This window comes from Chaetodon trifascialis, chromosome 22 (assembly GCF_039877785.1).
Source record: "Chaetodon trifascialis isolate fChaTrf1 chromosome 22, fChaTrf1.hap1, whole genome shotgun sequence".
In the NCBI taxonomy this organism is placed as follows: Eukaryota; Metazoa; Chordata; class Actinopteri; order Chaetodontiformes; family Chaetodontidae; genus Chaetodon; species Chaetodon trifascialis.
In genome coordinates, this window is record NC_092077.1 from 13,295,700 (window position 1) to 13,310,397 (window position 14,698).

Here is a 14,698-nt window from a genome sequence, read left to right on the forward strand (position 1 = left end):
TTTCATGCCGATGAAGAGTTTTACACAATTTGCACACTTTCTTTCTCTCCTTCTTCGATCCTCTTGCTGTCACTTTTTTTCCTCTCTCCTTTCATTTCGTCCTGTCACGGCTGTCCCCCACCTTCACTTTGTCCTTCCTCACTCCTCCCCGCTTTCCATCCTTTTCTTACCTCTCTCCTTTTCCGCCCATCCTCACCTCCTCCTCCTCCTCTCCCTGTCAACACTGTCATAGCTTGGGGAGCCCTTCAGTGTATTACAGACCTCTCACCACTAGTTCTCTTTATGGCACTTTCTCTTTTTAAATTCAATCAGCCTTCAATGGAGCCCCCAGAACCATTTCAATTTACTACCTGGACGCCACAGGATGGAAAGTCCTACGCTAACATAAAGGTCTAAATGGAATTGAGGGCTAAGAGAGAGGGAGAGAAGAGGGATGGAGGAAAGGTTTGGCAAGGAGGGAAAAGGGGGGTTGTATTGAAACGGTGCCACAGAGAGATAACAGCAATGGAGTGGTAAAAATAGAGAGAGGCATGGGAATTAGGGGAAAGAGGGTGAGAGAGAAAGATGAGGGAGAGGGAAGAGTCTAAAGCATTACAGGGGATAAGAGAGCAGAGATGACAGCAGGGGAGAGAAAAGGGAGTGAAACTAAGGGTGGGAGATAGAGGAGAGGAGATAAGTGCGTACAGTAAGGAGAGGAAGTGATAAATAGAAAGTGTTTTTTAATCAGAGCAGAGTGTGATGTGAAATGGCTCATCTACTGTGGAAACCTGTTTGGAGGAACGGCTGGCCTGTGATGCTATGCGCTTCAGTATGCTGTGCTGGGAGGTGTGGGGAAAATACACTACACAACACACACATAACTGAATGGGAATGTCGGATTAAACTAGTTTTGTTGTTAGTGCAAAATTGTTTTTTATATATATAACTCAGCAGAATGGCATCCCTTCACCTGCGGCCATTGCATTTTTGAGAAAATATCAAAACACTGCCATTTCCTCACAACAATCCTTTTGACCTCGACTTGCCCGCATTCTTCAGGGCAGTTTTCCATTCACTTTCCCCTTTGGGCCAAAATAGACTCGTCGCGTCCATCTTTGCTGCCAACGCTTTGTGTGTTGTGCGCAGGTTAAGTGATTTTCTCAGTAGTTTTCAGGTGAATTGGAAAGTGCTTTCACACTTAGCTCTCCCAGGGATCGTTGCCATTTCAGTCTTGCTTAGTCATTCACTGAACCATGATTGTCCTTTGGTGCCTAAAAAGAAAAAAGCCTATATCATCAACATCCACTCTGATTAGTAAAGGACATAATGTTTGTGTGTGTGGGGGTGTGCGTGTTTACAAAGGTGAGAAAAGATGGACCTAACACTTATTAAATCAGTTGGCTTGCATGCTTCATCTGTTGCTCTCATACCTCTCTCATTTGTTTCCCTAATTTGTTTTTCGAGGTTGTTTACAAGAATACCTGACTTGTATATAGACTTCACTTTATGCTGTTGGTCTGCTGTAGTTGTTCTTGCTTTCAAGACCAGAAAAAACTAATGTTGTACAACCCTGATTCCAAAAAACAGAATGCAGTCATTTGCAAACAAACAGTGTGTGAAAAGTGTTCCTGAGCTCATGTAGTAATCTCCTTTATCCAATCACGCGTTCACGAAGCGGTGAACCTCGCTCCATCCTCGCTTGTGAACGACTGAGCCTCTCCAGGATGCCCCTTTCAGACCCAGTCATGTTGCTATCACCTGTTACCAATGAGCCTGTTTACCTGTGGAATGTTCCAAACAGGTGTTTTTGGAGCGTTCATTGCTGCATCAAATTCAGGATAAGCAGATATTTACAAAATCAATGATGAGGTAAAACATGAAATATATTGTCTTTGTACTGTTTTCAGTTGAGTATCTTTCAAAAAGGATTAGCACGTTATCACATTCGGGGCTGTTTGAGCTGTGTACTCTTTCTTCTTTCTTTCCTCGCCGGTCTGTGTTAAGGCAGCTGTATCATGGCGGACTGTAGATAGCACCTTTAATTAGGTCCAGATCCTCCCTCTCCTTCTTCATCCTTTGACCCAAAGTCTTTTCGCTGAAAATGAGAAGTAACTCACAGAGAGAGATGTAAGGCATAAACTTTAAGTTTCTCACAGAGGGTCACCTTGATGCTCCTCTGGATGCCCAGACTTAAAGGGAAAATGTACATTAAGGTTTTTAAGGCAGTTTTCACACTGTGTCTTTTAGCGCCCGAACCGGAGTTTGATCTTAACACCACCTCGTTCATGTGGGCTGTGATTTCTTTTGACAAACCTCTCTTGGACCAGACGAAACTGCCAGTGAACGCACCCTATGATAAGTCGTGGATGCTGTTCGGATTACAGTAGGAGTCGCTTTATGTCTTGGTTTCAGCTTTGTTTTCTCCTTCCTGACTTACTTTAATAAAGCAATCCCCTTCCCCCTGTTTCTGTAAATGTCACCTGTGGGAGACCACTTAATGCTCGGCTTATTAATCAGACGTGTTTTATAAGGAGGAGATGAACACTTAAATACTTAAGCATTGAGCAGAGTACAATCAGACCAGATACAGTATTTTTGTGCACCTGCCTATCTGACTAGAGAATAGTGTGTGTGTGTTCGTGTGTCTGAACTGAGCAATTGCTGCCTGTTATTAAGAAAATAGGCATTTGAAGGGGCCATACACCCACACACATGCTCACCATGGGACCAGCCATGAACAGTGCTGTCACCTGCCTCTCTGTTTGTATTGACTGACATTGTACAGTGTGCACAAAAGGAGTAATTTAGGCCCGGTAGCCTCCCATTGTGACATTGAGGCATCTTTGCCGCTCTGTGGTCTTAATGGCTGTAGCATGTGAGCAAGTTGAACCTCCCGCAGCCCCTGTCCATTCATAGGATAGTAAAAGAAAGAAAAAAAACCCCACAAAAATCGCAGCAGTTAGCTGCCATTAAGAGCGAATGGGAAATGTGCTCCGTGTAACTTAATTTAAAATGGCGATTATACAACTTAAGGTGCTTCAGGTTTTGAAAATACTGTGACTGCTCGCGACTAAGTGGCGTTTTCTTTTTTGAATCGCTAATGAAGAGCAGATGGATCGAAAAGGCTCAAGTTAATGGCATATAACATGAAGACAAATTAAGACTCCATATTAAGCATCATATAATTGTCTCCACTGTTTGATGCTGCTGTTTCTTTATCATAATAACTGATCTTCACCCCCCATTTACAGACCCATTAGTAAACTCATGAGTCTGCCTTTATTCCAAGGAGTCTTAGTATTTACCATTCAGTTGACAGCAGAGACAGCCCATTATATAAAATTCATACTTCAGTGACAGACCTTCAGAAATAAAACGATGTGGCCCACTGAAAAGCTGAAAGCTGTTATGAATGGGAATGAACCAGCAGTGGACAGGTTTGTACCCCTGCTGCTATGATTTCCTTGCCTTAGGCAACGCGCCAGGGAAGGTGTGTGTCTTTGAAACCAAGTTTTAGTGGAGTGGGAGATTTTTTTTTTTTGCAGTGCTGGATATACCCATCACACACAACTGTGAATTTGATAATTAAAACATGGGCTGCAGACAATGATTCGGACCAAAATTCACCGGCATGCTATTATCATCGAGCAAACCAGGATTTACTCTCATAATAATGTATTTTTACTTCTAATACCCTAAATGCTGCCAAACTGGAAGAATAAAGTTCTGCCATGACTGTTCCAGTGAGAAACATCAAACTAGTGATGGCTGAAGGCTTTATGTGGCAGTTTAGGATCAAATCACAGATGCATCTATCTTTGCACATCGGCTCTCGGTATCTTTACTGTATTAACCGAATATACCTCGGCTGGATCACTCCAAGAGAAAAGACTAATGAGAGAGATAGTCCTGGGTGGAATTAGAGAGAGATAAAGAGATGGAGGGTGGAGAGCGCGCTGTAGGAAGATGGAGGAGTAGGCCAGCAGCGGCGGTAAGGTGGTGATTTGTCTTTGAGGCTCTGTGGTGTTGGTGCTGGCAGCGTCAGCTAAACAAGGCCATCTCATTTCCTGTTGTCTGCAGGAAGCAGCTGTCTGCTACCGCTACTGCTGCTGTTGCTACTCAGAGCCCCTGGTCATCAATCTCCCCCGTTTTAATTGGTCTGCACCACACTGCGACGGGCCAGCACAGACACACACACACTGACAGAAATAGGTGCAGAGACACAAATGTGCATACAAGCAATACATGTGTGGATGCACACACACACACACACACACACACACACACACACACACACACACACACACACACACACACAGACTGAAGATTTGTAGCATTCAGCCCTGACTGGAGCATTTCTGCTTACAACACTTACTGGACCTACATGTAAAAACAAGATAGGTTAAATCCTGATACTCCTGCTTCCTACATATACCCCCCAAAGTAGTTTACATCTTATTTCTGTAATGTTGTACATCTCAGTTTCATTTTGTGTCTCTGAAGAAGTTCTAATCTAAGCAGAACAGCTGAGACACAAACTGTTCTGTGGCTGCTTCACAGACACTTTGTACTGAAATACCCAGGACGCGATGGCGGCACCCACAGTGATTTCATTGGTGTTATTAGATCTACAGCTGTGAGCCGAACATTCATATACAACGCCCGTTATAATAGACCCTTTTTGACTTTGACACAGCAGGAAAAAAAGTACGGGTTTAATAACATTAACGACAGCTCTGAGTAAGCCCTGACAGTTTGTGTGACAGTGAGCCAGCGTGCACGTTGCCAGGAACCTGACACAGAGGCAGCTAAATGGAACTCAACCATCGCTGGTTGTATTGTTTACTACCTGTGATTTTCCTACTGTGAAATGTCAAAGTGTCTTCTGTGAAAAGGGCTTTATTCACGAGCAAGAATTTCACGAGCCACTTGCACTGGTCAGTAATTCATTCATTCATCAAGTCGTTCATCATCCAGTGAAGGCTCAGTGCTCTTTTTATAGGGAAGACAGCTACATTTATTTTTATTTTTTCCTCCAGAAGATAAGTTTTCCCTCTCTGTCACTGTTTCCCCAAGGAGGCTCAGGTGTCTCTCAGGACGATCCGGGTAGTCCAACAACAGCTTGAGGAATAGTTTGCTGATATCTCATTTCAAGTCAGAACATAAAGCTTTTGGATCAATATCGCAATTACAAGTTTAGTTGTGTACCTGTCCTCCAAGAACACTTTTAGAAGGGCTACCTTACACACAAATGGAAGTCTAAAGCCACATGTCTGTCCAATTTGTGAGTTTTGGCAAAAAAGCCTTTGGGACGACTCTCACTGATGGATTATTTCACAGTGATAGTTCATTCTGTATGCCATCCATTGTGGTCTGTGCAGAGTTTATGTTAGCTTGGAACTCTGTTTTATATCCTATTAGCCTTGCTCTCCCAAAGAAAGGTCCTGATTATGAAGCCCATTTGTACCTGCTGCTGTAAGCACACTCACTCACACACACACACACACACACACACACACACACACACACACACACACACACACACACACATTCATTCACCTAATTTACATAATGCATCTTTGCACCTTCCCGTAGCGTGCCTCTCTTTCTCCCTTTTGTTCTCTTAAACAAACACACACTCATGCCCCCCCCCCCCCCCCCTTGGTCCTGCACTCACGCACACACTCACACACATGTTTTCACACATGTGCAAACACACAGAGAGCCTTCAGCGTATGTGATGCAGCATCAGGGGCGAGGGCAGGGTATAAACAGCAGGGAGTCTGGCACAGGCGTAGGCGGTGTGTGGGAAGACCATATGCATTTCACCAGGCACTGATGAAAACACACGCTCGTACGCTTAATCACACACAGTGTTGTCACATAAGAAAAAAGCAATATATTCACCTATCTCTTTCTTTGTCTTTCTTACACACACACACACACACACACACACACACACACACACAGCAAATCCTGTACAGGTTTCAGATGGTACACACCAACTGGAATCTTAATTCTTCCTCAAAACCATTTGTGATTTAAAAAAAACTTCAGTAAACTGTTCTTGCAGCCTGAGCTGGTGGAAAAAGCTGACACAGTGCCATCCAGTGGTGGTGGTGGTAATTGCATTAAGGTTGAACTGACAACTGTACTGTATATATATTTTTAAGTCATACATTCTGTGGATGAAAATGTGTCGTGGATCTAGCCGGTAGTCATACAGAATGTGATTTTCCTTCATCCATCTTTTCAATTTTACAGCTGTGTGCTTTGAAATCTCTCGAGTCGCTCCCCATATTCTCGGGTGTGACTTCATTAATTTAACACCGCTGTAGAAATAAGTAGCTAGTGTGGATTGAAGTGTGTAATATTCTCAGAAAATCAATATTGAATGTGCAGTTGGATAACAATTAAAAGCTGCTTTTGTAGCAGCTATTGTCTGATCCATTGGAATGAAAGCTAATGTTGGTTGTCCCATAAAACCCATAAAGTGTCACCGTGAATTTAAATCCTTTTATGGCTTTGAAATCTTCCTGAAGTGACTGGGTCAGGCAGCGAGGAAGAATAATTGCATAAACATAAGTGCTTTTAAGTGTCACTGGATGTGGTCTATTGATGTATTGGCATGCGGCTGTACATTTCCATGTCAGCCTTTGAGTGTGTGCGTGTGTGTCAGTGTGACAGCCAGATTTTACATCTGCCACGCTCACAGGTACGCACACACACACACACACACACACGCGCGCACGCGCCTGCACTCCGCTCTCTCCCTCCGTCTCTCGGTTGGTAGAGGTTCAGTGTGTCCTGTCCTTGGAGTGTGACAGGTCTTTACAGAACAAGCCTTCCTCTCTGGGCGGCGAAATCAGAATTCACCATAGCTGATAGGTTCGTGCCTGGGGGGGAATTCGGGGAGATTTAAAAATGCTGACTCTCTAATCGATCTTAGCACACTCTTATTCTGCTGTCTTTCTTAAATCTTTGTCTTTATCCCATTCCTCTTTCGGCATCATTACGCCGCTGCTGCAGATAGAGATGGATGATGGGATCCCAACCCTTTCCATTTAAAGAAGCATTTGTTACCTTAGGTTTAGTTCCCAGTGGGAAATGAATTTGGAGCTGCTGCTATAAAACATCTTTGTCCCTGTCTCTTCTCATTTGTTTTAGCTATCTTAAAAAAAAAATAATCCAACCTTGGCTTTCTCTGAACAATCAGCGAGCCATTAGGATGCAGTGGGTTCACTCATTAGCTAAATCCCTGTTGGTATAAATACATTATGCCATCCAGGAATGTTATTTCTTGACGTACATACACATAGGGCATGGCATCTACAATTATCCAGCTCCAGACCCTAGGCTCTGACATCTGTTTCCTAATGACAGATAATTACATGCTGTCAGGTGCAATCATCGGCAGTTGCTGCTAAGAAACTGGTTTTGGAGCGCGACTGGTGCAGCCATGTTGGTTCTACTGGAGATAGCGCACCCTGAGGGAAGCACCGGGATGCTATGGCAAACTCCCTCTGAATCTGAATATCAGTCGGGGTGTGTAAGTGTGCCTGTGTATATGTATTTGAGAGTGTGTGTGATCAGTTCTTGGCACCTGTGAGGCTCGTGATGAGTGGGCGGCCATGTGACGGTGAAGCCGGTCTGCAGGCTTCTGGATAGACAGATTGATTGATTCTGTGGTTCGCGTCTGCCTGGTCCATGCAGTGGTTGTCCCTCAAGAAACAATTATCTTTTTGGACCAGTTTCTAAAACCTAACTTTAACAGCAGGAGGGATGGCAGTCATAGTTTAACCGTTTAGTGAGGACGTCTCCAGAGATTTGATAGTATAATTGTAATTTATTCCATAAAATAAGTGGTTAAAGTATTTCTCGATCCAAAAGGTCAACAAGAGCTAATTTTCATCATCATTTTGTTCATCAGTGGATTAATCGCTTAGCCTATTATAAAAAAAAGCTTGTCACAGTTGACCTAAAGATACCCAGCCTGCTCTCATGTGAGACAGAAAGGGCAGAAATTTCAGCATTAATCAGTTATAAAAATATTTTCAAAATTAGACTCCATTGTGTCAAGCATTTGATCTGCTTTCATGGTGTGGAGAATTGATTATTAGCACATTGTTTATGTATTTATTGCGTTGTGATCAGCAGCAGCCAGTATTGTAATCAGCAAATCAATTAGCACCAGCACCACAAACTCTCTCTCGGTCTTCTCGTCCTTTTTAAAAGATCTAAGTCTAATTCCCTTCTTGTAATTGACGCCTACTATTACAACCTTTGCGGCGTGCCAGTCTGTGTGTAAATGTCTGCCACAGTATTTTTAGGCCAATTGGAAATAGTGTGTGTGTGTGTGTGTGTGTGTGAGGGTAGATAAGCAGATTATTTAAGGTTATTAAGATTTCACACACAGGGGCGAGTCTACACCGTGTACTTGCTGCTGTGCCTCTGCAGTGCTTTCACCACGTCTCCTTCGCGACTTGGCTGACACCTCTGCCGCGTACAGCTGCCATATGGTTGACTGGTGTGTTTTGTTGTCACCTGGCAATGAAACTGACATTGTTAATGTCACATCGGGTCCAATTAAAACCGCCTCATAAGCTGAAAGCGGACACAATTACGGAATTTTTGTGGTTCGGAAAGGATTGAAGGCATCTTTTGAATGACTCATTTTTTCTCCAAGTGAGTGAAGGCTATTTAAGGGAGCACGCATGCAGTTTATGGATTTTTCTACCACTAGATTGGCTTTCATGTGGTACGGTATGCCTGTGAAGTAAGTAAGGTTTTTACCAATTTAAATGTAGACGCACATTTATTCCAGTAACAATAACAGCGCTTGAAAGACGTTACCTGCTTTTTATGAAACGGTGTTGCTTTGACCTTTTAAGCATGTTTGAAATGTGCTTTGACTATTAAGTGCAGGGAGACTTCAGACTTGCTGAAAGAAAAAAAAAATGCTAATATAGAGGGAGCTCCAGCCAGAGGAGTTGAGAGGCCAGCTCTTTTTTCTGATGCATCGTGCAGCAGCTCATGATAACTGGTGAAATGATGTCAATTTAGACCAGTGTAAAGTCAAGCTCAGTCGTAGCCCTGAGACATCAAACGGAGCTAGCTGTCATTCTTCGGTGAGAGGTCAGGCTGCCTCACCATGTTTTTGTGTAGGAGGTTTGGCTCCGAGTGCGAGCTTCTGCAAATGGCCTTGTACTGCCTGCAAAGACAGCGCTCTTTGGAGTTTTTGGTGGTTTGTTATTCATTCGCAGTTGAGACAAGTTGATGGCTTTTGAATGCGTGTGTGTGTTAACTTGCTCGGTGTCATTCGCCGCCATCAGCGAGGAAGATGTTTGGAAGATGCGGTCGTGATGATAATGAGCTGAGAGAGATTTTCTTTCAGGATCCATTTGGAAATCTTTAGGCTCCGCGGTGCCTTGCCCCGTGTTATTAAAGCATTTGCATTTTAACCAGCCTCATGACTCTACATTCCAAATAATTTCCCTGCATCGTCTCACAAAACGTTCTGTTTAGTGCATGTTGTCTTGCTCGCTAAACTTGTACTCTTAAAATGTAAATTTGCTGACATGAGTTCTTGCGGGCCCCAGCAGTGCTTTCAGCCCGCTTACCTTGGCTCAGCTCCCTTGCAACACCCGCGGGCTCTGTATCCTCGTGAAGGGGCCCGCGGCTTGGCTCCAGATGGCCGTCTGCATAGACAAAGCCGTTTTTACTGCCTCGTCCCTGCTACATTACTCAAACGTTATCACCCCTGCCTACAAAAATCCATCTGTTCTCACGCGCTAACTTGAAGATCCATCATCTTGACACTTGTATTGAAACAATGACAATAATGACAGCGCGAGATGGATCTCCGAACAACACGATGCACGTTTAAACTGGCAACTTTTGTCCCAAGATCGATTCTTGGAAATGAAGTTGTCAGCAGAAATTGTATCTTTTTTGTAAGTGTGAGTGTTTTAAGTTGTGCTCTCTACATATTTATACAGGGAAGCTGTATATCTGGCCTCCACTGTTTTGCAAGCCTGACGGTTTTAATGAGGCCACAGAAGAGTTTCTCCAACTTAACTTTCTGTTGTGGTAGAGTTTCAGAGGGGATCAATGAAGGATTTAGAATAGGTTTAGGTTCCTCGCTCACTCTGGCTCTCTCTTGCTCTCTCTTGCTCCCTCTGACACACAAGGATGGACATACCCACGCGAATGCACATGCACGCTCGCACATACAGAGCTCTTGCTGACTAATTGGGTACAGATGCTGAGTAGTGTGATCTTACAGCTTGTGTGTTTGCTTGCATATGTTTTTATGAGTGCCTGTGCATACATGTGCTTGTATGTTCATGCACGCATGCTTAAGTTAATCAATCATTCGCCTCTGCTGATCTATAGTTCTTGCATAGACTGTGTACCCCTGCTTGTCTGCAATTCTGCAGCCTCCTAGTTCTGACTCCCACTGCACATTAGCACAGACACTATTTCCAACAATGGAGTCTTTCTCTGGAGGACTGGAAACATTCTTCTTTGCACCCTTTCTTGTATGAATCTGGCTTTTCTATAAGTTTAGGTCATATATATATTACAGGTCTTGTAGGTCAAAGAATTCTTTTGTGAGGAGTTTGATTTATTTGTGCATTTATATGTGCTGAGCGCTTGAGAAGGCACTCGCTCTTGCATGGTTTGCCCTGTGGTGTGTGTGAGACGAGGCCAGTGACCAATGATTCTCTGACAAACGAGGTGTGCATGTGCCTCTACCAACCCATACATTACTGTCTGACCCTATCTGACCAACCAGACACCAGCTCTCTGGGGGAATCCAGAGGGCATGCATACTGAAGCCCAGATCGTTTTATATCATTAACGTTGTAAATAGATTCAGTATTTGCAGTTTATTTTACCATGTAGAATTGTTGTTTTTTTTAATTATTTTTGTAAGTTTTGCTGTGCATTTTCTCTACTGTTGCACACACTCACATCTGAGAGTTGCCTAGTATAACTAAAGTCTTGCACTAACGGCACCGAGCAGCTCCACTGGAACACTTTTAGGGTAACTACCTTGCTCAACGGCACTTTGGGAGTCACGAAGCTTTCCAAAATGAGTTCTCACGGCAGATCTTCCCCTCCCAGTCGATGTTGGACCCAGTGATGCAAAGCTGCTGTGTTGCTGGTCACAAGCCTGTGTCTCATTGCCCCTGTGATAACGTTTCAGACGTTGTGCTTGTGAATTCGCCCCCCGTTCGCAGGTGGTGTTATGATGTGGCTGTTTTAATGTCTGTTTGTCTTGACTCTTCTGCCCAGGTTCATTCAGGAGATTGAGATGAACATGGGGCCAGGCCAGGCCAAGCAGTGCCAACTCCGAGCCTTCCTCACTTACTACATCAATGACCTCTTCCTCAACCAGGTTAGTGAAATGACAGATTTCTACCTTTTACCTTATCTGACCGAGTGGCACACCAGCACATAAAGCAGTGCTTTATCAGAACACTGGAGCTTTCCCAGAAAATCCCATTTTTCATAATAAAAGCCTCAGCTGTGAGACACTGGTAGAACTGAATAAAAAGTCACACTGTTTTTGTTAATAGCTGCAACCTTTCGTACTATATTCGTTTGGAAAAATTTCACTGACGCAGCTGTGCAGCTCGCAGTTCTGAAAGTCAGTTGGCCTAAATGTCGTACTGTATCTGTTCACGAGTTCTCCAAACTGATAGAGCTAAATAACACTGTGGCATAGTACTGGGAAACATTGCGCTAGTTAAGCTGATGGTTTTCCTCTTCTTCCATAAAGCACCTTTCCATGTGTTGTTTGCTTGGTTTTAAAGCTGCTTTTACCTTTAAAACAAAAGTTAATGAGCGCACAAACATAATTATAATTCTGCTTTATACAATTGTTTGGCCCTCAGGCTTTATCAAGAAATACCAACTATTAACTCACTCAAACAATGTGTTTTATCCAGACAGCCATCTGGAAGTGAGAGGGGTTTTTTATACAAAATATTAGACACTTTGAATTGCAGTGACTTTTGTTTACACTGACGGGAACATCATTTTCACCTTCAGGAAATGTTAAGCCAAAACAAAAAACTCATTAAAAAATAACAAATTGCAGACGGATTGACTCGCACAAAAATTGAGTTCTTCATCACTGGAGCTTTAGCCCATTTTATATGACCTGCATGACGTGAACTTTTGCCACTTAACCATTAGGTGCGAACCGAGATCAACAAGGAAATTGAGGCAGTGAGCAAAGCAGCTGACCCCTTGAAGATCCTCGCCAGCGCTGATACCATGAAGGTCCTGGGCGTCCAGAGACCCCTGCTGCAGGTGAGGAACATCCAGCATATGATGCACATTCTCAAAACACCCAATAAATACTTACGTGGATGACAGTGAACATCTGTACAGTGTAAGGCAGTGCAAATTATAGCCTCAACAATGGAGCTTCATCACTGCTAAATAACAAATGGGCATTAAAAGCTGCACAACATGTTAGGTTTGGATTGGACATTAACACTAACGGTGTTCATGACATTGTGTCCTCTTGTCCTCAAGTCTCCTTTATTTAATTGCAACACTGGCTGTGAATATGCATGCTCACTGTATGTGTGCAGCCTGTCCACATGTAAGCAGTTAGTTAGTTTGAGACTTAGAGAAAAACCCCACACTGCCTTTTTGCTTGGCACCGTTTCCCCTTTGTACACCAGTTCAGTGGAGGAGGGCTCTCCTGAGTGCACTCACCTTGCAGTTCTCTGTGATCTCAGTGGGTTCAGGGGCAGGTGGACACACACACACACACACACACACACACACACACACACACACACACACACACACACACACACACACACACACACTTTCACCCTCTCTGTTTTGCTGTTAGATCGTTATGACCACCCGGCCACCTATCTCACAGGATCATAATTGTGGTTGAAATAGTGCTTGATCTTTGAGTTTGTAGCCGTTGCTCTCTCTCTCTCTCTCTCTCTCTCTCTCTCTCTCTCTCTCTCTCTCTCTCTCTCTCTCTCTCTCTCTCTCTCTCTCTCTCTCTCTCTCACACACACACACACACACACACACACACACACACACACACACACACACACACACACACACACAATGCCTGTATCTACCATTATCTCTTTGAAAGGGATTTTTCTCCAGAAAGTCTGTACAAGTCTGCAAGTCTTCCGATGGCTGACCTAACCAGAGAAGCAGAGGGTTTTTGGCTCAAATTCACTCTGCAGCCAAACATCACACGCACGCACGCACGCACACACACACACCATGACTGTCAGTGCATGCAGCAGCAAGAAAGATAGCTGTGCTTGTCCTCATTTTAGAGATGTCTTCTATGTGGTGCAACCTGTGTGTATGCATTCAAATATATATATTTGTACATCTGTCTATTTGAGAGTGACTATTTCCGGTACAAGTGGTCAGTTGACTCACACTAAAAACATGTTTCCTCCCTTACTTCTCGTGGTAATTTGCTTTTTGATTTTGGCTTTTGTGCACTCGTGTTTTGAGATGTCCACCTCTTAAATTTGTGCTTCAGCAGAGATGAATAAGATTTAATTTGCGCTTCTCAAAATGAAATTTGAAACACGTGTCCAAACAAGCAGTCCAAATAAACACCGTTGCACTGAGCTATGAACTAGAAATTTAACAAAAAAAAAATTAACTGAGATTGAGTGCCTCATTAAGTGCACCGCATTCAACCACGGGCTCATCTTGCTGATTTTGGCAGCCTTTCTTATTCAAAACAGGCTCATCGTGGCAGGTTGAAGATTACAGCAGTGCCAAAGTCAAGATCCAGACAGTTGGCAAGATTTTTAGATGTCTCAGCTGTCAGATATTCTGGATGTTTGGCGAGTATGGCTCTCTGTGTCGACAGCACTGTAAAAATATATGTTTCTCAAGCACGCGCTTTTTTTTTTTTGACAGGTCTGTCTGTGATGTGTGTGCGTGTGTTTTTGTCCACGCAGTTGTCAAGGAAGACCGTGTCCCAGAGAGGTAGTTTGTTTGTGCTGAGGGTATTTGTGTAGCATTCCCTGAATATGTGTTTGTCTGTGTGTGTGTGTGTGTGTGTTGCTGTGTGTTTGTTTCTGTCAGAGCCTTCCTGTCTGTGTGCCTGGTTCTCTCACAGGGAGGGAACAGCGGTGGCAGATCATTACAGAGAGAGAGACCGTGGGCGTTTGGAGTTCAGCAGGGTTTGTTTACGGCTCGGGCCCCTCCTTAACGAGGAGTGCGGCATCTTGCTAATTATGCTGCTGTGGCTAATGAGCCTTTCTGCTGATAGTGGGGAGTGCAATAAAACACTCCTTTTGTTTGGGCTTTTTGCCTTTTTAATTGGGCTAAATAAAAGAGCCTTCCTCTCTTCTTCTCCTGCCATTCACATTCTAGGGTCAGGATGGCATTTGTGTGTGTTTTTCGGCACTTTTTCATGTGTGTATTTGTAGCCATGTGGGTCTGTTTTGCCACATGTGTGTGGTTGTGTTGTCCGTCTCCAATTTGAGAGCCTTCCCACTGCTGTCTTTGATGGCCTTCATCCACAGTGTCACCATTCTCTTCCTCAGTGTGTACTTTTTATTCATTTAATTGTCATGAGAGCTTTTGATAAAGGGCTTTGACACCTTTTTACCCAGAAAGTATAAACTAAAGTAGGTTTTTGAACTGGGTTTGCACAAAGTGCTTTATGTCAGGAGCTTCTGGCTGGCCA

At 43.6% G+C, this 14,698-nt stretch overlaps 1 protein-coding gene across 1 annotated transcript in view; it reads left to right on the forward strand.

Annotated features, from left to right (window-relative positions):
* exoc4 (exocyst complex component 4) overlaps positions 1 to 14,698 on the forward strand; it is a 112,533-nt gene that overhangs the window by 57,737 nt on the left and 40,098 nt on the right. The window contains exons 12-13 of the mRNA XM_070991771.1: positions 11,281 to 11,383; positions 12,187 to 12,303. Coding sequence (XP_070847872.1) covers positions 11,281 to 11,383; positions 12,187 to 12,303 — 220 coding nt within the window. The remainder of the gene's footprint in view (positions 1 to 11,280; positions 11,384 to 12,186; positions 12,304 to 14,698) is intronic.